We start from the raw sequence: 25,201 nt of genomic DNA on the forward strand, positions 1-25,201 counted from the left end.
TCGAAGATTCTGAAAGAGCTCGCGTGGCACCCGGAAGGTCTATGTTGCGAAAGGAAGCTGGATAGTTATAGAGAGTCAGGCGGACATGCGCGGCATCTACAAGAAGCAGGGAGGGGAGGTGAGCTTAGGATAAGGGAGTGATAGGGGAGTGGTCAGCAACGAGGACGGGACCTTCGGGGAAGAAGTCGACGCGCCCCATGATACCATGACGCTCAGTGAAGAGTGAAGTCGACCTTGACCCTGCCAGGACTTGAGGAGCTTTCCTGCCACTTCCCTGCCTTGCTCCCTCCAACCGTCGTACTCAGACTATCTACTGCCCCCTTCCTCCCTCTTCGTCCATCCTTTCCATCCTGGTCTAACTCCTCCACACCTGTGTCTCCTTCGTCGAACCTCCTTCTCTCCAGCTGAGATGGCAAACACTTTCAGCATGGCTAGCTGGGGAGGCAGCGCAAGGATGCACCTGAAGCTGCATGACGCTGAGCAGCATGTAGGATATCGTGCCAATCACCAGGCAGACCTGCTTCAGCGTCAGCCTCATCCTCACCCCTCTCCTGCTGCTCCTCCTGCGTACCTGCCATGAGATCTGGGTGTCGTCTATCCCCGCCCATATCCCTCGCCATATGAACAAGCTGGAAGAGAGCACATCAGTCAGCTCAAGACCATGTACATCCAAGGAATTGCGCGATAAGATGAGGAAAGGAGGCAGCAGGGGAGGAGGGAGGAGGGAGGAGGGAGGAGGGAGGAGGGAAGAAGGACACACCTGCTTACAAACACAAGGGCCGAGCTCAAGTAGATCTTTCCATACTCGGCGATAGACTTAAACGACGGTTCTTTCGCGCTTGTCAAACTTCTTCTTTCTCAGCCCCATGACAACAAACCTGGCAGTCTTGAAAACAACTCGAACCAATCTTCACTGTGAACGTCATGGGTGTCCAAGATGTCATCGACCTTGTACCTGCTCCCAAATCAGAGGAGAGAGGACGAAAATGATAAGGTTAAAGTCACCGAAAGATGTACATGCAGATTCCTATTCCCACCGATGTGTACCAACTCAGCCCGTTCTGATCCTGAAGGTCCCACAAGGACTTTTTCCTCTTCGTCAGATGCGTTCAATACATTGCGGGGGATTTTCATGGGCAACAAAATCACACCGACGGAAATAGCGAGGTGATTAGGGAAGAGGTAAGGAGAAAGATTGGTACAGAAGAGAAAGCGAAACCAAAGTCCCCGAGAAATGGTGAGCGTGAGGAGGAGGAGGAGAAGGAGAAGTAAGGCAGCAACGAAGGAATAGAGACACCTTCCATCCCGCGATGGTGCTAACAAAAAGCCCGCAATTCAGAAGAGTTCTCTGAATATCAAGGACGTGATTGATCTCGGTGGATGATTCCTCCGAGCTGCTTTCCACTAACTCCCTGGGAATCGAGTGAAGATCTGATGCTTTACCTTGGCACCGTCGCAAGCATCATGCAATCACAAGAAATCAACATCATAACCATCTTCACAATAGCTAACAGGCACTTCAATACAACTCTTACCTTGAAAACGAATTCCGGCTGGCAAGGTTGGGAGATTTTACCCATGAGCTTCCGGTGACATTCAAATCCTTAATCGGATCAAGATTTTTCTTCCTTATTTCATTCGATGTCACTCTTCGAAAAGGCTCCCCTGTCAAATCCCAATTCTTCTGCCTCTGCCTCCTCACGAGCTGGAATACAACTTGTCACTGACTGGCCGCAGACTTTCGAACTGCTTCACCTGAGTCCCGCTCAGGTCGGGAGTCTTCCATCCAGCAGCGACGTCAATGGCTTCCTTGATTGCAACGAGAGATTGATATGTGGTGGTGGTTGGAGCTGAAATATTCGAAAACTTCGTCCTCGAAATCTTATCCAAGGACTGCCAAAATTGTTACTACCACGGTTTGCATCGTCACTATTTCATCATCACCACCAACATCGTTTTGATCTTACAATAATACATCATCAATATCATATATTGAATATGTAAATTTTCAACTGTCTCCATCACAAAAGACTCACCATCATCATCAATACATGGTAACTACAAAACAAAACACAATGTTTTCTGCACTGACCGTGTCGGAAACAGATCCACTGATCTTCAGCTTCCTGACTCTCCTCTCATCCCTCCTTGCCACCCCTGACCTCGAGTCCTCTTGATGAATCGCCTTCAAGCAGCGGTTCTGACGCATACTTCGCTCACGGTCTGCTTTCAAAGGCGACCTGCTTCTTATCGCCATGTACCTCTCTAGGGCATTCCTCCCTTCCATCGAGCTCTGTGAAGGCGATCGATGAACGAAGTAGCAGATCGGACTGGAGTGACTTGTCTTGCCATCCCGTACAGACCCTCCGCGATTCACAAACCCCAATGTTAAGGTGAACCCTGCTTCGTAGCCCATTCTTCTCCTCATGGCGCTTGCCGTCGCCATGTCCCTCGGATCCAGCGACAGCGCACATGCACGTTCCGCTGTGCCAAGACACCAGATGCAAAAGATGATACCATACTTGACCCACTGCCAGCCAGCACGTCCTGTCTTGCTTGCCAACAAGCTTGAAATGCGCCCTTCCCTTTTCACTCGCTCATCGTCCTTCCGAAAGGCTGATTTTCCGATGCACATATCCGTCTTCGTCATGTTGTCTTCAGCTCAAGTTGATCTGTCCTATCTCAGTCGATATTTATCCGGTCAATGACATGGATCGTCAAGCGTTCAGGCACAGCCCCTTGCGTCCCATGATCCCGCCAGCCCCCCGTGCGTACCAGCAACAAGTCCACCCGCTCTCTTTCAGATGCTCTTCCCAAGCTCTTGGGCTATCCTAGACTCGTTGGATATGTTCTCCTCCTCCTCCTTCTCTTCCCTTCTCTTGGTTGCTCCCGGCTACCTTGCTCCCTGCCCTTCGTCGTGCGCTCAAGCTTCAGTGCATGGTTCTTTCGAAGGTAGGGGTGGGGCTTTAGGTGTCTGGGGTAGGGGGTAACCAAAGTTAGGGATTGGGGGTAGTGTGATGGTAGAGTGATGGAAAAGTGAGGGAAAAGTGAGGGTAGTCCCTCCCACCCTGTACCTATGTAGTAAACCTTGGGGTAGGGTACTAAGACCCCCTACCCCAGGGGTTGACTTGTGCTCTCTGCAACAAATTGGACGAGAGAAGCTTCTATGTCCTTGCAAGCTCATGGAAGAGCTGAGCGCCTGCGAGCAAGCACATGGCCACAAGCTTGCTGTAGGAGGGTATGCAGGCGTTCGGAGGAGGCTGCTTGAAGTGATGGGGCATGCGCTCCCAACATGAGGGGCTGCCTTTTGAGCGTAGAAGGTGAAGCTGGGAGTAGCATCGAGGATTTTCGAATCAACTCTGTCGAGGACGGCGGGGCGCTAGAGGAGTAGGGATGGGGGAAGAGGCATCAGGGGAAGCAGACAGAAGTAGCGAGCTTTGATATCTTATCTTGTGATCTCGCCGCGTCAAAGGAGGGCTAAGCAGCGGCAAGGAGGGTAGGCGAAGGTCCAACCTCGAGTGGCAGTGTGGTGCGAGGCCTGAGCTTGCAGTGATCGGACGATCGTCATGCATGTTCTACGAGTCAGGTGTGGGCTACCGTGGCCAGGCTACGGCCCTAGCGCCGCGCTGAGCGATTGGCTTGCAAAGGTAGTCCGACTGTCCGACCTAGAACGGCGATGCGACTGTGTCCAAGGACTCCGGGTCGACGAGGATCCGAGGCTTGTCGACAGTTGAACATGTGCTCCTAAGTTTCTCCAGAGCTCTAATGGTCACCTGCAGCAACAACGATGTCAACATACGGTTGGATCACGCGGCATGACGGATGTGATCGTTTGCCTTTGTTCCTCGCACATCCAAGAACTCGATCCTCCTGTTGGACAGCATTACTTGAGAGCAGCCTGAGTCAGAGCTCCGCCACACCGTTCCATAAGCGGCTTGATGATTCTATCATCGACATTTGCACAGTTTCTGCACCATAGATAAATTCATGAGCTCGCTACTGGGTCAGTCTGACTGACCTGAGACTGAGGTGCGAGATAGCACTGACGTGATACAGAGCGTCTATCAGCCTGTGAACGGCGATCTCGTTGTTTTTGTCGGAGGAGGAGAAGTCAAGGAATCTTAACGAGTTGCTCTTGCAGAGGAGCCTGCGGGAAACAGTCACTTGCGGATGTTTCAAGGCTTCGGGAACCTCAGGCTGGATCGATGATACCTCTCATCAGGATCAAAGTGTAGAGCTGGAAGGTGATGTTTCAACGACGTGAGGTTCTTGCAAGTCCGTGCAATCGCTACGAGAGTGTTGTCGTTGCAAGAACTCTCATGATCTCTCTACATTTCCTCCTGTGTCATTTCACGAAGGTGAGAACAAGGATCGCACCTTGTCAATGTGAAGGTGCTGCAGGGAGGGGGATGATCGCAGGATGTCCTCCAAGTCATGTGTAGACATTGCAGGAAGCGACAACCCCTCATCCTGGGCGTCAGAGACAGAAGATCCCATTCTGCAAGCTCCTCACCTTGGTACTGGAGAAGCAACGGTTCGCAACCTGCCGTATTCCCCTCGAAAACACTTCCTCCCTGTCCATAACGCACAAATGATGTAGATCCACCTCAAGTCTTCCTTGAGCTGCTGAACAACGACCCGTTTCATCCTCCTCCCACGTCCCTTCCCTCGTCCACCGCCCAGATGCCGAGGAGAAATATGCATACTCCCATGCGTGCGGGTCGTCAGCAAACCTGGCATGTAGAATCAGCGGCAGGAGGTCCGAAAGTGGGGAAGGATGGTCAGAGAGGGGAAGGGTGGAAACATATCAGGATGGTGAACTGGCATATGCAATGAGTGATATGATCGTTAAAATCAGTAAGATAGTCATCGAAACTTAGCATCATGTTGACTTCAAGCTTGCACGCGCTGTCTTGTACCCACCTTTTCCAATCTCGACAAACACATCTGCTGCGAATCCTCGCCCATACTGATGTGATGGATAAAATTTTGATGACGATTTCCTGAACATGACAGCATCACTCTAACGCAATTCAAAGGTCCATCTTACCTCATTGAACTTCCAACTCACGGTTCTCTTCGAGATACTGCGTTGATCAGGAACACTTGTTGCTAGCAAGAATTCAACGTGTATCGCCTGTTTCCATCAAGCCGTCATCTCAGACATCAGCTATCACGTAAAGTACACACATCCTTTGCAACTGTCCAGGTAACAACAGATGGCATCGATTTCCAAGATGTTGTGGAAACAATGACAAAGCCCCTCCCCCCTTGCTGCCAAGTAACCACGGATGGCAAGGCAGGGATCATCTGATCGTAGAAGATTGAGAACAGGGTATGCAAGAGAGGTTGACACAACTTACTTGGTTGAAATTCCTTTGCTAAGAAAATGGGCCAGAGACTTCAAAGTCCTCTCATAATCGTCTTTGTGTAGCCGAGCATTCGGAAGTACGATTATTGAACCTGCAACAAACGAGTGATTGATTCGAGTCTGAAACAACCTCGGATGTTCGGATGTTTGCATCATCTCAGCTCATCGCTCACAGTCTGCATTTACTTGTGGTTTCCCTCCTCTTTCCACCATTGTCCCCTTGCTCCTTCCTTGACTCTCCTTCCCCTCTTGCCATGCAAGCCATGTCCACCTTCCACGGCCGCCAGCGAAAAAGCCTCAAGAACCGGGGGGTAGTCCCCATCACCCGGTAGGTAGTACCTCATAAATCTAGGGTGAAGGATCTGTAATGCTGGGGTAGATACACAGAAAGGGGGCGGAGACGAAGGGGTGGGGGGTAGTCAACCCGTGATGCACAGAGAACTTGAGGGACTAGCGAAGTGAAGTAGACAGAGCTAGAGGGATGGTGAGGAGAGCCAAGGGGAAGAGGAGAGGAAGGAAAGCCAGGAACGAGGGAGAGCACATGGCAGCTGCAGCTGCTAGACGACGTGAGCTGTCGAGAGCAAGTTGAGGTTAGCAACAGGGGGGGCGCTTCTCCTATAGATCTGAGATCTGAGATCTGAGATCGCATCTTCAGTCTGCATGAGTGAGAAGCTGGAAGATGGTTTCACCCTTGTGACCAAGAACAGCCGACGGTCAGCAGCAAAGAGAAGGAAGAATGCCGATAAGGCTATCGGCATTCTCATGCATGGAAGGGTTGACAGTGATATGACGCAGTCACAAATCCTCACCTTGATTGACAAGTGTATGGGCGACATGAAAGGTTCAACATGGTTTCAAGAAGTGAAGATGATTGTTTGCGATCATGTCAAGAGAGTCATGGACGGTATGCAGGCTTCGGGTGGTGATAGAGAAGCAGAGAATGTTCGTCAAGGGTCGAGCATAGCAGGCAATCTAGCGCACATGGAAGGTGAAGGTGAAAGGACGAAGATTTCGAGGATGGTTTGTTATGGCATCGGAAATTTCAGCGTCAGTGCGTCGTCCTTGCTGCAGATTTCACTTGCTCTGCTGCTGAAAGATTTTCTTCATCCCCCTTCCTCCTCGCTCTTTGATCCGGTCATGACCGGAGCTGAGCGACAGGCCGCCGAGTCGTTGGGGTTCACAATCCCACAAGAGGATGAGGTTGGCCTGTGTACAACTGACTCAGACTCGCTGTTCTTCATGCCGCATTGCGGTCGAAGACTGTACAGCAACGTCCTAAGGGCAAACTGGGGGCCAGGGAACCTTTCGAGGCTTGTTGTGATTGGGAACAGCTTCGGGGCTTATCGGATGAGGAATCTTTCAACAGATGTCAGAACATCATGCTGTGTGGAGAAATTAGGGGAAGAAATGGTGGTGGAGACACTGCTTCCCAAGCATGTGGAGGAGAATTCCTTCATTGACACCAGCGTTCATTCTTTCCCCCTTAAGGTAATCCCATCCTCGGAAATTTCCTTCTGCGCCTCCCCACTGGCATCCCCAGCTTTCTCCCCTCCTGCCTGCCTGTTCTCCATGTTTTTGGTCGCTTCCTCTTCCGAGTTTGCGTGTTCGGCTCTTCTTCCCCCGCCATCTTCGTCACTACTCCAAGTCAGGGCTCTGCCTCACTTTCTTCACAGAAACTCCTTCTCCGTGAGCAGCATGACAAGGAATTCTGGCGCGAGCTTGCTGCTGATGTCGGCGGAGACGATCACAGCTGGACCCGATCGATGTCATGAAACGTTTTTTACTTTCACTCCTCATACAGCCATGGTTGAGTAAAACTTAGCAGCATGTCTGCTGCAAGTTTCTAGGCAGAGAGTCAGCGTCATCAGTCCTGTCATTGTCCCCTTCCTCTTGCACTGCTGGCGTTTGAGATTGCCCTGTCGATACGCATGATTTTCGCCTCCGATGAGGGCACTCAGACTGGGTCAATGTGCCCTAGGCTGTCATTGCTTGAGAATGCGGAGAATGCGCTGGTTGTTGAAGAGGTTGGCTCAAAAACTCACTTGTCATTTAATTTTTTTCTCCAAATCGCTCACAGTGCTACACGCTGATGTTCATGCTTTACAGCCGAGCAGCCATCAGGCCTGCCAAAGACGAGAGGAGGAGCAGGACAAAGGAGAAACTCAACGTCGCCGATGCTCTCGAGATGCAGTTACTGTCACTGCACATACCAGTGTTTCTTAGAGACATCTCCATCATGCTGGAATCACCGTTGCACATGACCGATGCCTGCTTCCCCAGGTACTTGCAGCATATCGGGAGATCAGGCGTGCTTGTACTGTTGCACTGCAAATCCTCAGTGCAGCCAAGAACAGTGTGGAATTGGAAAGGACACAGATCGGAGCACTTGGAGCCTGTAGCGGACTTTGTAGAAGTCAGAGCAAGCATCGAGTTACGTCACAAGGATACCATTCCGAACCCTGCGCACTGCATGTTGATCTGAGTCTGGCAAGCAGCATCGTTTGCAGGGGGACTGCTCGACCAGTTGGAGATTCTGGCGCTCAACTGACTAGTCGCATCGGCTAGTGAGGTGCAGCTGCCATACTGGTAGGTCTGCTCTGGGCAACCTCCTGCAACATGCAGCAGCAATTACAAAGAATAGCACTTGGAGCAAGGGAAGCAAGCGGAGCAAGAGGACTGAGTCAAGGGGTGGCATTGCGCGGCTGGTAGGATCAGCTCACCTATCGTAGCTTTTTGTGTGTAAGTGTAGCACGTGCTCGCTGCTGCCATGGTAACAGTCGCCAGCAGGAGCATCATCTTCATCTCCATCTTCATCTTCATCGTCGTCGTCATCTTCATCTTCTACAGCCTGCTTGATCCTTTCGACTGACCTCCTTTTATCCGAGTGGCAGTTCCGCCCCCCTACAGTAGTGTAGTACCCCGGGTCCTAGTACCCCTGCACTTGACCCTGATGAGAGTCAGCTGACAGTGAGAGATGATAGCCGTAGAGGTCCTCTTACGTGTACTAGTACACTAGTACAGCCTAGTCACTAGTAGTAGTGAAGTACGGTATCATAATGGCGGTACTACGGTACGGTACTACCGCTCACCCGGATCATCGGATGGTACTAGTAAACGACACTGACAGTGACCATCCGATGATCATGCCTGTGACAGACCCGTATCCCACCGGTGACCGGTGCCACTGTTGCCTACCGGCGTGGCACTGGCACAGTGGGTGGCCACTGAGGGCCGCCGGGCCGGCTGCGGGACTCTCCCCGGCGATCGGGCCGCCTCCGAGGCTCGCCGTTCAAGAGTCCGGCGGTCCGAGCGAGTCACTGGCCCGGCCCGGCGCGTGGTCTGATTCCGGCGACGACCGGCGTCTGTGACCACCGTGGCACCGACTCCCCGGGCGGCGCGGCGGTCGGTGACCACGCCGCCCGGGCCTTCTGGCTCGGACTCGGTCGCCGTACGCCGGGTCGGCCCGGCCCACAGTACTACCGTAATGGCGCGGCCGCGGCGGCCGGGCACCGTCGGCGTGCCTGCCCGTCGCACTGCCCGGCCACTGTCGCATGCTGCTGGGGATGAAGGCAGAGCCGGGCGGACGCGGCACAGCGGCAGTGCCGGCCCGGGCTGGCAGGCTGGGCCCTTCCGAAGGCTTGCTCTGGAGTCCGGCCGGAACTCGCCGCGCCGAGCGCCGCGCGGCCCGGGCCTTCAGTGAGGCTACCGTGACGAGGGTCACGGTGACCCTGCCTGAGGCTCCTCGGAAAACTGTGAGCAGCCGTTCAGCGGCGGCCCGTACTACCGTGTACTGGCGGCGGCGCGGAGTCAGCCCGACTATGAGATGCCGCCGGGGGGCTCCGAGTTGGCATCTTGATATGATAAGGGCCCGCCGCGGCAAGCCGCTCGGAGGTTGCAGGTGCACTGCCATCACGTGACTCAGTGACATCCAGAGGCTTCAAGTAGTGACAGTACCGTACTGCGCAATGCTGAGCCGGGTGTACATGAACAAATCTAGCTCTCACTTCATAAAAAGCCTTCAGTCACACTTGACTCTTGAAGTTTACTTACGTCATGTTGTACTTACTCGTCTACAACTTTGTGCTCATCTGTTTCGAGCCTCATACGCTACTGTTCTTCACCAACAGATCCCAGTCTAGCTCCCTCCCCTCTTCCCCCTCTCCATCCCAGCTGCCGCCTGACAGTTCTCCATCAGGCACCAAGTACCCTTCTTCTCGCTTTTCGGCCTCTTCCCACGCGAACATGGCCGCCGGTGGGAGGATCTCTTGCCAAGGCAAGTGTGCATGGCACGGGAGGGGCGGGAAAGTATCGCTCGAAAGCTCGTCTTCCTGTTGGACGCTGCCGACGGCTTGACGATGCAGAGCAGGGCATGACATATCAGGTAGCAGATCTTGTATGAAAGCGCTTGGCGTCGACGGTCTCTCCCGGTCTCTGTCCTCGCCCCGATGCCTCGTGTACGGCCAGCGGCTGAGCCCCAGCCGCCGGCACGCGCTCTTTAGGCTCGTCAGCGACATGCCCTGCACCACCACCACACGTCACTGAGTCAGCACACTAGTGGGAGAGGGAGAGGGAGAGGGCGAGGGCGAGGAGGCAGGGAAATCATAAAGGGAGAGGGAGAGGGAGAGGAAGAGGGAGATGGAGAGAGAGATCGAGAGAGAGATGGAGAGTGTGCAGAGAGGGAGAAGGAGATAACGTACCAGGGAGGAAGCAGCATCCTCTTGACGCATGGCGAAGAGAGGCTGGAGGACGGGGAGGCTGAGCTGGACGAGGCGGGGGGAGTCGAAAGGGGTTGACTTGCGTACGCGAGCGTGAACGTCAACGGTCGGAGAATGCGGGGAAGAGGAAGGTTGTGAAGCAAGCATCAGGGGGATGCACAGAAGGAGATGTGCTTGGAGACTTGGTACAAGGAGCAGACTAAGAGGCAGAAGAGGAGCAGGACAAGAAGCAGGGACGAGGTCCAGTATAAGGGGGCTAGCACCGGTCTTAACAGATATGAGGCATCATTTATAACGTTATATGTATCGACTGTTTTGGCCCGAAACGTAAAGTCACACTGGATATGGATTAAAGCCTTCAACGGTGTAAGAACTCGGATAAGTTCTTGGAGACGGCGAGAAGTTCAGGGTATTGCGTCTCATTGGTGGACGAAGCCCAGCGAGATGGAAGTGGGTTTCGACATAGGTCTGGAATTAAGGAATCGACGAGCCTGAGGGTCAGGCAGTGAAGAGGGGGTTAGGAGGACACGTGTCCACTGCGCGCTGTGCATTGTACTTGGTTGCAAGGGACTGAAGGGAAGGTGACTGCTGTGAATAAAGGAAGTGTTGGCGGTGTTGTGTGGTTCTCCTGAGAGTTCTATCACCATCAGTGAAGGTGTTAGAGACTCCACAGCTGTGTATCGTTGAGGTGAATAAGGTTGGTGTAAGGATCTCAGGTGTACTGAGAGTTAGTCTTTGGTGGATCTTGGGTTAAATAGATTCTGGCCAGTGAGGTGGAGGTTGACGTGCCGCTTGTTGTCACTGCGCCCGGCCGGTCCGATCCGGCGGGACGGCACGTGCTGTTTGAAGGCTCGTTGTGGAACTTTGAGTAAAGACTGAAACTTGTAGACACTGCCACTGGCCCCGGACTCCGAATCGGACTTCCCGGAGGCCATGCCAGGAGGCTCATGAAGTAATGATCCGATATTGCCAAGTTGGCCGTTTGCCCGATCGGATGTTGTTTATTTTTACTGCCCTTTACTCGAGTCCTGGCATATGATAGTTAACTGAGTTAAACATCGGCTGAGCACCGTAGGATTCGGTTGAATACTAGCCTTAGGTCCGAGGCTTTATTTACTGACTCGGTAGTGCCGGGCGGCCGTGTGATAGTCACCGTCACGCCACCCTGCCCGGTGCCCGCAGTGCGCCGGGCCCCGGGTACGCCGTGATCCGATCATCGTCGGATCGGATTCAAGTTGCCGCCCCGGCCCGGTGATAGCCGAGAAAGTGCCCGGCCCGCGGGGCACGCCGGTCACTACTACGGACTTGAACTGCCAGTTCAACCGGTGGCGTGGGCCCGCCGGGGCCGGGCCGGGCCGGAACTTGAAAGCCAGATCGCCGGGCCGGGCGGCGGCAAAAGCCGGCCGCCGGGCCCACTGAATCTTGAAGCGGCGGGCCGATGAATGGCCGCACCGTGACGGCGAAGCTTCCGTCGGAGGGGCCCGCCCGGCGCCGGCCGTCAGCCGCCCGCCGGCTGGCCGGCCGGCCGCCGGCCGCCGCCGGGCCAGCCTACTGAGGGAGCCGGGGCGCCGCGGCCGGGCCGCGCCGGGCGACTGCCTGGCACTGCAGTGCACTGCGGCAGACTCTCACTGGCAGGCTCGGCAGTGACTCCCGCCGCCGGACCGGCGCGGGGGGAGTGTAGGACTGGGAAACGATCTCAAGGAACAATCAACGGCCGCTATCGGTATCCTCTCAGTGTATCTACCAAAGATGATGTTTATCAAACGTCTCGAATTGAGTTCTGGCCTCAGGTTTCGCCGCCGCCGCCGCCATTCGGAACTTCGGAAGTTTGCATTTCGTGACTCTCAACTTTCTACTGGAAGTTCTGTAATGTAAAGTTTTTAAGGTTCCAAAGTTCCCGAGATCGTACCCGAGGGATGCCATCGTGCACGTGCCTGGTAAACTTTGAGATTTTTTTCGTTGGCGTCAAAGTTTATCGGCAGAGTTTCCAGGATCCCGTACTAAAGTTTCCAAATAGTGGAGCAAAGTTTCAGACTTGCTGGACCCCGCCATTTTTCGATAGAATAAGGAAATCTTCACTTATTTCTGTACAAATATTCACCAAGATGGCTCAAATGTGCAAAACTATCCTCTAAATGTTGAAATACTTCATATCAGTTTCGGCCTAGCCAACTCCTTGTCCCAGAAGCAGCGCGTGCGTCTCCTGCACCTACTGCTCCTCCGTACTCTTTCCCTTCCACCCCCCCTCCTCCTTCTCCTCCTCCTTCTCCTCCTCCTCCTTCTCCTCCTCCTCCTCCTCCTCCTCCTCCTCCTCCTCCTCCTCCTCCTCCTCCTCCTCCTCCTCCTCCGCTCTTGTCTCTTCCTGCTGCCACTCAGAAGAAGAGAATGCCGTCTGCTACTTCGACTGCCACCGTCAAGTCCGAGAAGTTCCATGGCATCAATCGTGAGGTAAGTTTGTTGCTCAACTGGCATTGCTTGGTTCTCATGGTGTTCTCAGGACTGGGCGTATTCTATGGTGCAGAAGATGGGATGGAAGGAAGGAGCTGGGCTCGGAAAGAACAACGATGGGATCACGAAGCATCTGTGGACGAAGAAGAGAGAAGATCAAGTTGGCATTGGCGCTGAAAACACCAACGACTGGGGCGCGCACTCGGTGCAGACCAACAGCTACAACGAGATTCTTTCCAAGCTCTCAGTCATTGTGAACAACAGCGACAAGGAGTCGGACGAGAGCGAAGACGAGGTTAAGTCCTCGAAGAAGAAGGCAAAGGCGTCCAAGAAGAAGAGCAAAGAGGTCAAGAAAAAGAAGAAGTCCAAGGCCTCTTCGTCGGAGTCGGAGTCGGATAGCTCGGATTCCGAGGAGGAATCGAGGAGAGAGAAGAAGTCTTCGAAGAAGAGCGGGAAGAAGCAGGAGGAGAAGAAGAGCAAGACGAAGAAGAGCAAGACGAAAGAATCCTCGGACACCTCAGCTGTCAGTGATAGCGACGACAGCGATGATTCCGACCTCGAGCAGAAAGCCGCCAGCAGCAGTACAGATGCACATGCTGCCAGGAAAGCTGGGCGGTCGTATGCGGCAGCAGCTGTGATCCAGCAGCGATACGCGTATAAGCGAGCTTTCATGAACAAGACCAAGGATGTCAAGAGCTACTCTTCGACGGATCTCAGTCAGATTCTTGGCTACTCTGTCCCGCCGAAGCAGGAGGACGAGAAGCTGATCAGCAAGGATGCCATCAAGAAGTACGGAAAGACGGAGGTCAAAGAAAGCAAGGAGAAGGAGGAGAAGCAAGAGAAGAAGGAGAAGAAGAAGAAGACCAAGCACGAGCGCGACCTCGAAAAGGTGCCACATTGTGATGAGGAGGATGTTATCTCCACCACTGGGGTTGTGCTCAAGCATCCTATCCTTCCTAAGCCGAGCGTGTTGAGCGGCACACTGAAGCACATGTTCGTACATGGAGGCTTCATGTCGCACGACAAGCACAAGCACAAGAAACAGGATTGGGAGTTCAACGAAGAGACACAAGAGAAAATTGCAAATGACGCGCATGCCAACAAGGTCGAGGGAAGGAAAGGTCTCGGGTTTGACAACGACCGTCCCACCAAGTTAGGAAAGGACTTCAAGGGGGCAAAGAAAACCTTCGACTCAGATGAGGAAAGCGACGCGAGCTCGAGTAAATCAGAGAATGAGGAACAGGTACGACTTGCCAAGAAGGAGAAGAAGAAAAAGAACAAATCGGAGAAGAAGGAGAAAAAAGAAAAGGAAGGCAAGAAAAAGAAGAGATCCAGGGATTCCGATGACAGTGACTCTGACAGCGACAAGGAGGAATCCAAGAAAAAGAAGAAGAAAAGGAGTAGCCAGTAATCAGAGCGATGCCTTATTTTTTTCTTCTGTAACTTTGGCTTCTCGAAGCTTCGTTTCTCATTTTATTTTTACCTTTGGATTTTGTACTGTGATCACTGTAATAAAGCGTCTTCACTTGATATTGTGGATGTTAAAGATGTTATCTCGACGAAAATCCTTGCTCAAGAACCGTCTAAAGACGACAGAAGTTCAGTTCCTTGACGATTCAGCATCGGAGGCCGCGCCGAACACAATCGCTGCCATGCCAAGTTGTAATCTTGAATCCCCAGCGAGTGGAACCTACAAGGATGCCGCAGTGAAACAGGACAAGAAGCAGCGGGGATGTAAAAATCTATCAAGCTCAATCAAAGTGTGGACTTTTCTGCTCGCGGCTCCTCTAGGGCTCTTTGATAGCTTCCGGTGAGCCCCATTTTCGGAACAAGCGTATCAGGCCGTGCATGAGCTTCTTCCCCCAGAAGATGTTGAGGCTGTTGACTCCTCCGAGCATCAAACTCATCGTCAAGTACACGCCACCGCTGATCTTTCCTTCTGCCCGCGCTGATGAGAGTTGAGACCAGAAGATGAAGGAGTATGGACAGCCAATGAAGATGCGGAAGATGAAGAAGAAGACCACGAGGGCAATCCCGTTCAACTTGAAGGCAAGAGTTTCCTTGTAGCCATATTCCAACATGAACCACCTCAAGTTCAAGAAGATGGTTGAGAACTCCCACAAGAATCCGATGCAGCCGAAGAAGTGAAACATGTTCCCGAGACAGATAATTGCGACAGCGGCGAAAGCGCAGATGCCGTGGAAAGTAAACATGAAGCCGTACTCGCGGAACATGACCACACAAAGCAAGATGTCTCCAAGGAAGTACGCCATTGACACCGAGTACCAAAAGCGAACGATAGGAGATGTGGCCCAAAGCATGTCCTGGAACATGTTGCGATGAGTGTAGAGGCCCATTGCAGCGCCGTAGCAAACAAGAGCAGCATGAATGGTGGATACGATGCGAGTAGCAAGTTCGGCCTTGAAGAATCGATGACTTTGACCGCTGGTAGGATCGTAAAAGCTGTAGGGGTCATCCGTAGCTCGATGCAACTTTTTCTCCTTGGCTATCCTCTGACTCGTCGGTCGCTTGGCAAGGGCCAACCACATGCCGGCAAACACCATGAAGCTCACCAGCATGACCATGAGTGGACCCGCCCACTCTGCTGGCACGGAGGAAAGCAGGAACTCCTCCACCGATGGCTTTGGCGCTGGAGGAGCTTTTCTCTGGGACCTGAGCATAATGAAAGTAGAAAACCCTTCTCTTCCTTTTTTTCCGATCTTGTGTGGGAGATGACAGAGATGAAGTGACCTGTTCAACATCGAACCGTTATGCGCATTCCACCCGCTCAGTAAGCTCAGAAATCCAACTTAGATTTGCAGGAATTCATGCGATTGAAACACATTCAAAACGCACCCTTCTGCCACAACAATGATGCTATTTCATTCCATTTCAAAATATCTTCATGAGTGTCTCAAGTCTTAGGTGCATGATGCCTCTTGACACTCCTCTGCCGTCAATGCCCCACGGTGCAACTAAATCCGCAACACACGTGCAACAATACAGCAACACCCAAGAATTCACTCTGAGGTTTGTCAGATTATCGGCTCTAGAGCACTAAAGTCTTGCAATATCACACATCGAGTAGGACACTGCCGCAAAAAAACTGCTCCATTATCCTCCCCTTTCTTGATCCCCAAAATTTCCTTCCACGTCACTTTCACAACTCATCCTCCCCGCTACAACCTGATTTCATATCGCACATGATGCAAATACCCTCCTCCATCTCTTCTTCTTAGTCTGATTCCCTTGCTCCCTTCTTCGTACTTCTTCATCCTCTCCCTCCCTCCCACTGCCATGTTATCCCTTCCCGCCTCTACGCCGCCATGCCACTGTTATAATCTCTCACAAAAGAATTTTATCCAAAATGATTTAGGATATAAAACTTGTTATTGTACTTATAAACTGCTTCACAAATCTGTGTAAAATTTTACAAAAAGGTTCATTCTGTACCATATATATTTAAAACTATTGTAATTGCTTGTTGCGGTAGCTATCAATTTTCAACCCCCCCAATCTAATCTGTCAAAAAATGATATAAAAAGCTTAAAACAACGAAAAATCTTTTCTATCCAAATCTTCTCAATTGATTTTAAGTAGAGGCACATTGTATTATAAAACATTATTCACAGTTTTATACACAGATTATTCCTCAACTTTAAGTACCACAATGTTGATTCCCTACAATTTTAATTATTTAAAAGTGCTGCAACTAGAACTTGACTACCCCATCGCCCCCCTACCCACTACATCGATCAGTTAACCCCCCCTTCCAACCTTCATAGTACCCCATGCGATGATATTCAACGGGGTAGTCTTTGGCCTATTTGTGTACGGGTCCCTTTTACTGAATTTACACTTGAGCAAGTCATGGGTAGGTAGTGAAGGGTGTGAGGGGATGAGGGCTTTGTGGGGATGAGGGGGCCGAAATTGGGATCCCTATCATGGCGCAGGTACATCTAGATGAGGAGGAGCAGGAGGAGCGAAAGAAGGACGAAACACAGAAAAAATGTATGAGCAGAAGCAGAGCAAGGATATGAGCAGGGAGCAGGGAGCATGGATCAGGGATCAGGGAGCAGGGAGCAACAACGATGGAGCAAGCATCGCAAGGATCAAGGAGCTAGGAGAGCAATCGATGGATCCGGAGGAGATTCATGCGGGGCATTCCAGGGGTGCCACTTTCAACATCGAGTAGGAAGGGTCACTAGCAGGAATTTTGAGCTTCAGAGAGTGAGCAAGAGAGAAAACATAGTCCCATGATAGTACTAGGCTGTTGGCATAACATTGAAGGTTGATGTTAGGTAACTGTGGCGTTGGATTGGACACCGAACACAACACATGTAAGAGGATGCAGCAGTTTCACTCTGTCTGTGACAGCTGCCATCAACAGGCAGCTCTTCTCCTGGCTTCCAGCAAAGGCTTCTATGCTCGGGAGAGCCTCGACGTTCGATTCCTGTCTCCCTCAGGTCGACGGGTGCTTCAGAGCTTTGGTACCATCATGTCTTATGGTTCTTGTTCCCGCAGATCATGGGGCCCCTAAGACGCCGTTGGATGCGGTTGTGGCCGGAGCTGCTGAGGTTGGAATCTCCCCGTGCGATCAAGTTCTCTACGAGAGTTTGCGGGAAGACAGAGTTGTATGTCATTCATTGTCATTTGCCAGTCAGTCAGATCTTACGCCATGCCGTAGGTTTGTGTTGCCACTTTGCATGAGGTCGACATATCAGCCGTCTGTGTTGATGAAGATTCTAATTTCACAAGACCTTCCCTCTTGTCTGATGCTAGATACGCTTCTTGCGGTAAGGACCCTTACTTTTCCTCCCTCTCTCCCCTTTCGTCCATCTTCCTCCTTCCTCTTCCACTTCCCTCCTTCGCTCCTCCTTCGCTCCTCCTTTGCTTCCCGCCCCCCCGTTCCCCTCTCCTTCTGCTCTCTCACCTGCATCCTGTCATTCGAACCATTATGCCTCGCTCCTTCATCTCGTCCTGCTGCTCGCTGATGACAGCTCGTCTAGGATATCCTCTGGAAACTGCTGCAGTCTGTCTCACATGCTCGTTTATGCAAGGTTGATGATGCGCGTTCAGGTCAACAGTATGATCAGAAACGATGGAGGAGGAGGAGGCATCATCGAAGTACGCACCATTTGCGTGGTTTGAAGAAGGCTGACGAGCCGTAGGTTTGTCCGGAGGAGAGAACAGAGACAGAGATGAATCTGCTTGATGGATCGGCTGACTGCGCGTGGATGTGAGGACTGAAGAAGACAGAGGTTATCTCAGATGACAGGCTGTGGTAAGGTATAGGACATGGGAGGTGCTGCGAGCAAGGAGGAGGGGAAGGAAGCTAAGGGAGTTCAGGTGAGCGTTGACATGAAGCGGGGGTGTGAGGGTGAAGGGGAAAAGGGAGGATGAGAGAGGAGGAGGTAGAGGTAGGAGCGGCGAGGGGGATGGGATGGGATGGGATGGGATGGGATGGGATGAGATGGGATGGGATGGGATGAAATTAAAACAGGATGAAAGACTTTGGGGTTCCCTTTGGATACATGAATCTTGTCATCGTGAAGAGAGAACGGCTACAAGGGGAGGAGGGAACAAAAGTGACCTCAAAGTTTCTGAAAGCTTCATCTGAAGCTGCTGATTGGATTCATGCCAATATAAACGAGGTGACGTGAAGAGGGGAGAGATGGGGAGCTGTCGACTTGTTTTGATGTGTGACTGTAACTTTTGCTGCATATCGACGATGTTACATATCATGTTGCTGGTGCTTGCCTTTTCTCACATTTGTTTGCAGGCAGCACAATCTCTATGTGATGGAAATTTTCACTCAGATCTGAGCAATGTCGACTTTAATCTCGAAAGGTGTGCGGCTCTCATCCCGTTTTCCATCGTCCTCCTTCTATCAAGACCTTCCCTTGCTAATTCATTCATATCAGTCTATCAGCCTTGCAATCTTTGTACACTGAAGGAGCAGGAGCAGGAGCAGGAGCAGGAGCAGGAGCAGGAAGAACATGTGTCTGGGGCCATATGGATGAGGGGAGATGGAATAGTTTCTGGGACTGGGCAATGTCAGATCCTATCCGCGCTGTCCTCCCAGGAGCGGGAGAAGGAGCGGGAGCAGGAGCAGGAGCAGGAGCAGGAGCAGGAGCAGGAGCAGTGAAGCAGCCTGACCTTCTCTACACCAATGAACTCTTGTATCATCGGCCCGGTGCGTGCAAGTGATCTGTCATACCCTTCTCACTTGTCAACTCCATCTAGCTGTTGACGAGCTTCACGCTGAAGGTAGACAAAATATCATTGTTTATCAAATGGTGCTGACTGAATTCTTCCCCTGCCAAACTCCTCCCTCCTCCTCCTTCCTCCTCCTACCCTTCTCTCTTCCCTTCTATCCTCCAATCGCCTCCTGTCTTCCCCCTCATCACCTCCGCCTTCTGCTCGCTCGCCCTCGCTTGCCCTCTTCGTCTTCCATCTCCAGCTGCAGGCAGGCTGTCGCAGACCTCAAATTCCTCGTCCTTCTCGTTCACGAGACCAGCGACGACGCACGACCCGACGAAAGGATGCAGGCAAGACGCAGCGGGGACGAGCGGAGAAGGAGCAGGAGGAGCGGCAGAGCGAGCAGGAGCAGAGGGAGGAGGGGGGGGAGGGGGAGGAGCAGCAGCAGGGTCAGAGACTATGATGATGGAGGTCAAGTTGGTCTTGAGAAGGGTAGAGATGGAGAGCATGAGTTCTTGCCTGAAGCTTGTCTGACAGATGCTGCTTCCCTCCTGATCAAATGTTCGAAACCGCATGGTAAGTGTAGGCGGAAGATGCTGAATGAGGTTGGAGGAAGTAGAGGGGAAGAAGATGGAGGGAGAAGGAAGGAGAATGATGGAAAGGGGTGAGTGAGGAAGGGGAGAGGAAGGAGCGGGGATGAGATTGAGGGAGAAACTGATGTTGAGATGGCAGTGAAAAGATCATTCAGCTCAACATCTCTGGAGTGTCGAAGTTGCAGGTGAACAACCTGACACGATAAAAGTGACACGAAGTCCTCTTGACTTGTCTGCCTCCTGTTCCCGATAGGCCGAGAAGTTTGTCAGATTGTGCGGGGGAGGGATCGGCTCCATGGTCTTGTCCAAGGGGAAGCAGTAACTCTCTTCCTCCCCTGTCTCTGCTCCGCTGCCCTGCCCTGCCCTGCCCTGCCCTGCCCTGCCCTGCCCTGCCCTGCCCTGCCCTGCCCTGCCCTTATCCTGGCTCTCCTACTCGCTCCTTAGCTCTCACATTGTTGCCATTCACAAGGCCTCGTTCTCACTCTTTCCTTGTCAGAAAAACTGCCAGCAAGCTGCGCAAGGGAGCTCCTCTATCCTCTGAAGAAGTTCAATCGATGCAGACATGCGTACTAGAGGCATACGAGCCGGTTCAATGCCTTCTCCCCCCCACCTGCTCCTCACCTGACCTCTCTGCCCACCTGCTCCCCACCTGACCTACTGTCCTCCATGTTTCCCCCGTTCTTGACTTCTCCCCTCTCTCCTCCTTCCTCCTCCTCGTGTGAACACCTATAACCCCCGTTCACTCCCCTCCTTTGCCTTCCTCCCTCCTTCCCCTCGCGGCCTCCCTTGCAACTGAAACTGTCGAAGGTGCTGAAGCAGCTGTACGGCGAGGAGGCTAATGATGGTCTATGAGGCGGAGGCGCCAAATCCAAGGGCCTCTAGAGAAATCGTGAACGGCAAAGAAGACAAGCACGGGGAGCGAACAAGGGAGCATCTATGTAAGAATAGAGGAAGGGAGTGGGGGATGGAGTGAAGGAGTGAGAGAGAGAAGAGGGAGAGGGAGAGAGAGAAAGCTCAACATTGTCAAGAACTTTTTTCAGTAGAGAAGAATTCAAAAGGTTTCAAAGTGATCTATGCCATGAGCAAACACACGTTAAAACCGCAGAGAACTAGTTGGTTAGTACTGATGGAGAGGACAAAGAAGCAAAAGCAAGACCACGATGCCTGCAGTCCTGTCACATTGCAAGACGAGAAGAGGGGAGGGAGAAAGCTGTGCGAGAGAGGAAAGGGAAAGAAGGAGGGAGAGCGAGAAGGGGAAGGATGGATAGGGAGGTAGGGCGACAAAGGAGAAAAGGAGGGGAGGGAGGGGAGCGAGAGCGAAAGGGGAGAGAGAAGAGAGCGAAGGGAGGGAGGGAAGGGAAGGAATGAGAAACGAAAGGTCTTCCTATTGTTACCCATGAGCAAAATGCTAAGAGCAAGGAGCAGGCCTGAGCTCTGACTGTATATGTACATAGCAAAGACGGTTCCAAGCATGACACTGAGTGGCAGATGTCAGTCAGGAAAAGAAGGAAGAAAGGGAAAGATGAGTGACAGAACGAAAAAGAAGGAAAATGACGAGTGAGAAGCGAAGAAGGCAAAACAAGTTTTTAGGTAAGAGAATCGAAAACAGGAGACAGTCTACGACACCTGATAAGAAAGATGTTGAACAAAAATCTCTCCCACCAGTCCAACATGTACAGGACACTGTCACTGTTATGTCAGAAGAAGACATCATCGTCTGGTTCAACCTCGTGATGTTGTATTGTTGTTGCTTGACGCTTAACCAATCAAGAAATCCAGGTTTTCTTTCTGTTAGCCTATCATACTCCTCTTTCTCCAGCAATCTCCGCCTTGCCAAGACAGTCAAAAAGGACATAAGAAAACAGCAAAGATCACTTCTTCTTGTATTCTTCAGGTAGAGCTGATCTTGTGTTCACCGATGGTTTCATCTGGGGGTTTCATTTTGAGCGCCACGTTTCCCACCCCCGCTCCCAAACTCCCTTCTGCCCTCAAGCTCAAAAAGAAAAGAACGATCATTCTCAAACTCTTCTTGGCAATATCATTACAAAGATTTCTGTGCCATTGCACTCCTCCTACTCTTCCTCCTCTTGTTCCCACTGCTCCTGCTCCTCCTTCTCCTTTCCCTCCTCCTACTCTTCGTCCTTGCCTCATATACTCGAGAATTCTTTCCCTACAGCTCATTTGCTCCCAGCCATGACTACTACAAACACACATCTTTCTCTCCTTCTATCGACGGGAGACGTGTTCTATGCCTCTGATCTTCTCTTATCCGCTTATCAACGTCGCTCCCTCCTAACTATCCCCCCCCCCTCCCCTCCGTTCGCTTGCTCCTTCCCAGGCCATGGCGGGATTTATGATATGGTCCCTTTCTCAAGAAAAACCAACAAGGTGGTCCTAGCCAGGGTCCCCTAGGGGTGATAAGGGGGGCATAGTCTTCTATAGTTCGAGTCATAGGGAGGTCATAGCAAGGTATGTATCAACTAGTATATAAACTGTATTATCATCCCTAACGGACATGTGGCGGGGATTTGGTCTAGCGGTATGATTCTCGCTTTGGGTGCGAGAGGTCCCGGGTTCGATCCCCGGAATCCCCCTGAGAAGCGATCCGCCTTGCTTTTTGCTTCTGGGCAGATGCTGGAATATGATGCGTTCAGCTGTCATGATCACTCGAAACTTGCCGTTCAGATGCTTTTTGTACTATTGGACATCTTGTCTTTACTTGTGGATGCTCATGGTTACATGCAAACTCAACAGATCCGTCGCCTTGGAGAGTTTTACCTGGTTGCAATACTGTAGGCCATCAAGTTTAAACTTTCAGCATGTCAAAAACATGGCAGTCCTCTCACTCTTATTTCCGCCATTTTACTATGCTCAGTGTCAATTCCATCGAGCATGACATTCCCACTCACGACACACCGTCGTCGTCGCCATCATCATCATCACAGCACAGCAGCATGTCGTCAGTCAACAAGGAACAAACAAGCTCATAACGGATGCATACACATATCTTCCTCCTTCACACCAACACAACAGGTGAGATCCACTATATGGCCAAATACATGCGGCTCGTTTGCGAGTCTTTGACTCTCCTCTGCCGTGAAAGCGATGGCGATCCAGTGATCTATCTCGCGGTTAGAGCGCTCTCCAGACCCGACCTGGCGAGCACAGGACTGGGTCTTCACGTAGCAGCCGATGGATCTCAGGTACCTTGCGTTCATCTGCTCTTGCCACTCGCGGAGATCCCGATCATACTTGAGCACACGATTCTTGCTGCGCATCCTTTGAATGCAGCACACGCCAGGAATGATGACGCAGGGAAATATGAGCATGGAAGTAGTGAACTGATAGCAGGACGTCGGCTGCTTCTTCCGTACCTCCTCCAGCTCTTTGAGTACAGTATCCAAGTCGTTTCGCTTCATTGCGGTCTGAAAGATCTCTTCGGGTATGGGTACGACAATGCCGCTGCCTTCCTTGGAAAACCAGCTACTAGGTTCCCAGAGGAGGTTTGCTCGGACGAGCTTGCCGTCCTTGTAGATGAGCTTGGGAGGAGGCTGCTTGACTTGACTGGGATCCATCTCGACAGGTAGAAGGAGGGACAAGGGAACAGTCTCTCCTCCTCTTCCCGCTCCTCCCTCACCTCTTCCCGCTCCTCCTCTCCTCCGATTATATAAAGATTATAAAACTCCCGGTACCAACTTATCATTTTTTTTCCCAAGTGGTGGTCAAATTCGAACTCGCTGGTCAAAAAACAACTGTTGTTCTCCTGGTGACGATGTTTCGATCCTGCGTTGATCGAAACTTCACAAAGATGATCATCTACATGTTACCTGCTCGAGAACTTGTCTGAAACACCTTACAGTCCTGTCAGTCTTTACGGCTGCTCTAGGACATAATCGTCAGTCCTGTCAGTCCTTACGGCTGCTCTAGGCCCGGATATAATCGTCGTCGTCTCAGAAAGTTCCATTCTTCCACATTCAGAGTGACGGCTCGACGAGTGCTGGAGAGACAGAGAGAGAGAGCACCAAGCCTTCTTCTACAGGCTGCCAGTGCAGGAGTGAAAGTTGCATGATCCGTGCTTCGAAGCAGATTTATTGAGAAACTAGTTATGCAAGATTTGATGATGTGTGATGGCAACAAACTTGCACAGTGACAAACCTAGCTTGCCACATAATCCAATGTACCTGACACACACATGCTTTTTGCACTATTGGACATGTTGTCTTTACTTGTGGATGCTCATGGTTACATGCAAACTCAACAGATCCGTCGCCTTGGAGAGTTTTACCTGAATGCAATACTGTAGGCCATCAAGTTTAAACTTTCAGCATGTCGAAAACATGGCAGTCCTCTCACTCTTATTTCCGCCATTTTACTATGCTCAGTGTCAAATCCATCGAGCATGACATCCCCACTCACGACACACCGTCGTCGTCGTCATCATCATCATCACAGCACAGCAGCATGTCGTCAGTCAACAAAGAACAAACAAGCTCATAACGGATGCATACACATATCTTCCTCCTTCACACCAACACAACAGGTGAGATCCACTATATGGCCAAATACATGCGGCTCGTTTGCGAGTCTTTGACTCTCCTCTGCCGTGAAAGCGATGGCGATCCAGTGTTCTTTCTTGCGGTAAGAGTGCTCTCCAGACCCGACCTGGCGAGCACAGGACTGGGTCTTCACGTAGCAGCCGATGGATCTCAGGTACCTTGCGTTCATCTGCTCTTGCCACTCGCGGAGATCCCGATCATACTTGAGCACACGATTCTTGACGCGCATCCTTTGAATGCAGCACACGCCAGGAATGATGATGCAAGGAAAGATGAGCATGGAAGTAGTGAACTGATAGCAGGACGTCGGCTGCTTCTTCCGTACCTCCTCCAGCTCTTTGAGTACAGTATCCAAGTCGTTTCGATTCATTGCGGTCTGAAAGATCTCTTCGGGTATGGGTACGACAATGCCGCTGCCTTCCTTGGAAAACCAGCTACTAGGTTCCCAGAGGAGGTTTGCTCGGACGAGCTTGCCGTCCTTGTAGATGAGCTTGGGAGGAGGCTGCTTGACTTGACTGGGATCCATCTCGACAGGTAGAAGGAGGGACAAGGGAACAGTCTCTCCTCCTCTTCCCGCTCCTCCCTCACCTCTTCCCGCTCCTCCTCTCCTCCGATTATATAAAGATTATAAAACTCCCGGTACCAACTTATCATTTTTTTTCCCAAGTGGTGGTCAAATTCGAACTCGCTGGTCAAAAAACAACTGTTGTTCTCCTGGTGACGATGTTTCGATCCTGCGTTGATCGAAACTTCACAAAGATGATCATCTACATGTTACCTGCTCGAGAACTTGTCTGAAACACCTTACAGTCCTGTCAGTCTTTACGGCTGCTCTAGGACATAATCGTCAGTCCTGTCAGTCTTTACGGCTGCTCTAGGATATAATCGTCGTCGTCTCAGAAAGTTCCATTCTTCCACATTCAGAGTGACGGCTCGACGAGTGCTAGAGAGACAGAGAGAGAGCACCAAGCCTTCTTCTACAGGCTGCCAGTGCAGGAGCGAAAGTTGCATGATCCGTGCTTCGAAGCAGATTTATCCAGAAACTAGTTATGCAAGATTTGATGAAGTGTGATGGCAACAAACTGGCACAGTGACAAACCTAGCATGCCACATAATCGAATGTGCCGAAGTAGTCACCGTGAAACTTTAGTAAAAAGTGAGGCAAGATGAGTAAAGGAGAGAGTCAGTGTGACAAGTTCTAAGTATGAAGCATGTAATAGTGACACAACGACAGAGAGGTTTCTGTTTCACAGAGCATCATAAATGAAGCAACCAGTCAATCAGACTTGTACATGTATGAAGATTTAGAGATTCATC

At 51.5% G+C, this 25,201-nt stretch overlaps 10 protein-coding genes and 1 non-coding gene across 11 annotated transcripts; 4 read left to right on the plus strand and 7 right to left on the minus strand.

Moving 5' to 3' along the window:
- Positions 1 to 124: 124 nt before the first annotated feature.
- On the minus strand, positions 125 to 2,650 carry GUITHDRAFT_105818 (hypothetical protein; the record flags this gene model as incomplete). The annotated part of the gene is made up of 11 exons (XM_005835134.1): positions 125 to 240; positions 371 to 404; positions 461 to 517; positions 572 to 629; positions 761 to 830; positions 879 to 955; positions 1,006 to 1,067; positions 1,298 to 1,412; positions 1,536 to 1,705; positions 1,756 to 1,893; positions 2,093 to 2,650. The coding sequence occupies 11 exons, from the start codon at positions 2,648 to 2,650 to the stop codon at positions 125 to 127; spliced, it is 1,455 nt and encodes a 484-aa protein (XP_005835191.1).
- Positions 2,651 to 3,883: 1,233 nt separating this feature from the next.
- On the minus strand, positions 3,884 to 5,636 carry GUITHDRAFT_136745 (hypothetical protein; the record flags this gene model as incomplete). The annotated part of the gene is made up of 9 exons (XM_005835135.1): positions 3,884 to 3,968; positions 4,019 to 4,147; positions 4,213 to 4,288; positions 4,514 to 4,574; positions 4,607 to 4,733; positions 4,924 to 5,003; positions 5,051 to 5,087; positions 5,364 to 5,463; positions 5,558 to 5,636. The coding sequence occupies 9 exons, from the start codon at positions 5,634 to 5,636 to the stop codon at positions 3,884 to 3,886; spliced, it is 774 nt and encodes a 257-aa protein (XP_005835192.1).
- A 187-nt stretch (positions 5,637 to 5,823) lies between these two features.
- On the plus strand, positions 5,824 to 7,216 carry GUITHDRAFT_151825 (hypothetical protein). The gene is made up of 2 exons (XM_005835136.1): positions 5,824 to 6,859; positions 7,045 to 7,216. Exons 1-2 carry the CDS (start codon positions 6,032 to 6,034, stop codon positions 7,141 to 7,143), a joined length of 927 nt encoding a protein of 308 aa, XP_005835193.1. The 5' UTR covers positions 5,824 to 6,031; the 3' UTR covers positions 7,144 to 7,216.
- A 255-nt stretch (positions 7,217 to 7,471) lies between these two features.
- On the minus strand, positions 7,472 to 8,209 carry GUITHDRAFT_105821 (hypothetical protein; the record flags this gene model as incomplete). Its single annotated transcript, XM_005835137.1, has 4 exons — positions 7,472 to 7,494; positions 7,621 to 7,774; positions 7,820 to 7,980; positions 8,092 to 8,209. The coding sequence occupies 4 exons, from the start codon at positions 8,207 to 8,209 to the stop codon at positions 7,472 to 7,474; spliced, it is 456 nt and encodes a 151-aa protein (XP_005835194.1).
- Positions 8,210 to 13,204: 4,995 nt separating this feature from the next.
- On the plus strand, positions 13,205 to 14,066 carry GUITHDRAFT_151826 (hypothetical protein; the record flags this gene model as incomplete). The annotated part of the gene is made up of 2 exons (XM_005835138.1): positions 13,205 to 13,339; positions 13,370 to 14,066. The coding sequence occupies 2 exons, from the start codon at positions 13,205 to 13,207 to the stop codon at positions 13,943 to 13,945; spliced, it is 711 nt and encodes a 236-aa protein (XP_005835195.1). The 3' UTR covers positions 13,946 to 14,066.
- A 255-nt stretch (positions 14,067 to 14,321) lies between these two features.
- Positions 14,322 to 15,119, minus strand: GUITHDRAFT_136749 (hypothetical protein; the record flags this gene model as incomplete). The annotated part of the gene is made up of 1 exon (XM_005835139.1): positions 14,322 to 15,119. One exon carries the CDS (start codon positions 15,117 to 15,119, stop codon positions 14,322 to 14,324), a length of 798 nt encoding a protein of 265 aa, XP_005835196.1.
- A 1,424-nt stretch (positions 15,120 to 16,543) lies between these two features.
- GUITHDRAFT_136750 (hypothetical protein) lies at positions 16,544 to 19,650 on the plus strand (the record flags this gene model as incomplete). The annotated part of the gene is given in 16 exon segments (XM_005835140.1): positions 16,544 to 16,706; positions 16,730 to 16,764; positions 16,836 to 16,874; positions 16,925 to 17,000; positions 17,059 to 17,111; positions 17,544 to 17,594; positions 17,614 to 17,661; positions 17,706 to 17,773; positions 17,830 to 17,883; positions 18,038 to 18,188; positions 18,317 to 18,384; positions 18,459 to 18,730; positions 19,004 to 19,184; positions 19,273 to 19,311; positions 19,468 to 19,513; positions 19,582 to 19,650. 16 exon segments carry the CDS (start codon positions 16,544 to 16,546, stop codon positions 19,648 to 19,650), a joined length of 1,413 nt encoding a protein of 470 aa, XP_005835197.1.
- A 697-nt stretch (positions 19,651 to 20,347) lies between these two features.
- GUITHDRAFT_151827 (hypothetical protein) lies at positions 20,348 to 21,257 on the minus strand (the record flags this gene model as incomplete). Its single annotated transcript, XM_005835141.1, has 5 exons — positions 20,348 to 20,492; positions 20,723 to 20,805; positions 20,955 to 21,011; positions 21,056 to 21,157; positions 21,204 to 21,257. Coding segments are annotated over 5 exons (343 nt in total), but the record flags the coding sequence as incomplete, so codon positions are not given.
- Positions 21,258 to 21,850: 593 nt separating this feature from the next.
- Positions 21,851 to 21,922, plus strand: GUITHDRAFT_t41. Its single transcript has one exon. It is a non-coding gene; the product is annotated as a tRNA-Pro (tRNA).
- A 390-nt stretch (positions 21,923 to 22,312) lies between these two features.
- On the minus strand, positions 22,313 to 22,903 carry GUITHDRAFT_105826 (hypothetical protein; the record flags this gene model as incomplete). Its single annotated transcript, XM_005835142.1, has 1 exon — positions 22,313 to 22,903. One exon carries the CDS (start codon positions 22,901 to 22,903, stop codon positions 22,313 to 22,315), a length of 591 nt encoding a protein of 196 aa, XP_005835199.1.
- Positions 22,904 to 23,819: 916 nt separating this feature from the next.
- Positions 23,820 to 24,410, minus strand: GUITHDRAFT_105827 (hypothetical protein; the record flags this gene model as incomplete). Its single annotated transcript, XM_005835143.1, has 1 exon — positions 23,820 to 24,410. One exon carries the CDS (start codon positions 24,408 to 24,410, stop codon positions 23,820 to 23,822), a length of 591 nt encoding a protein of 196 aa, XP_005835200.1.
- Between the last annotated feature and the right edge of the window lie 791 nt (positions 24,411 to 25,201).

The sequence above is a fragment of the Guillardia theta genome (assembly GCF_000315625.1).
Source record: "Guillardia theta CCMP2712 unplaced genomic scaffold GUITHscaffold_22, whole genome shotgun sequence".
Taxonomy (NCBI): domain Eukaryota; class Cryptophyceae; order Pyrenomonadales; family Geminigeraceae; genus Guillardia; species Guillardia theta.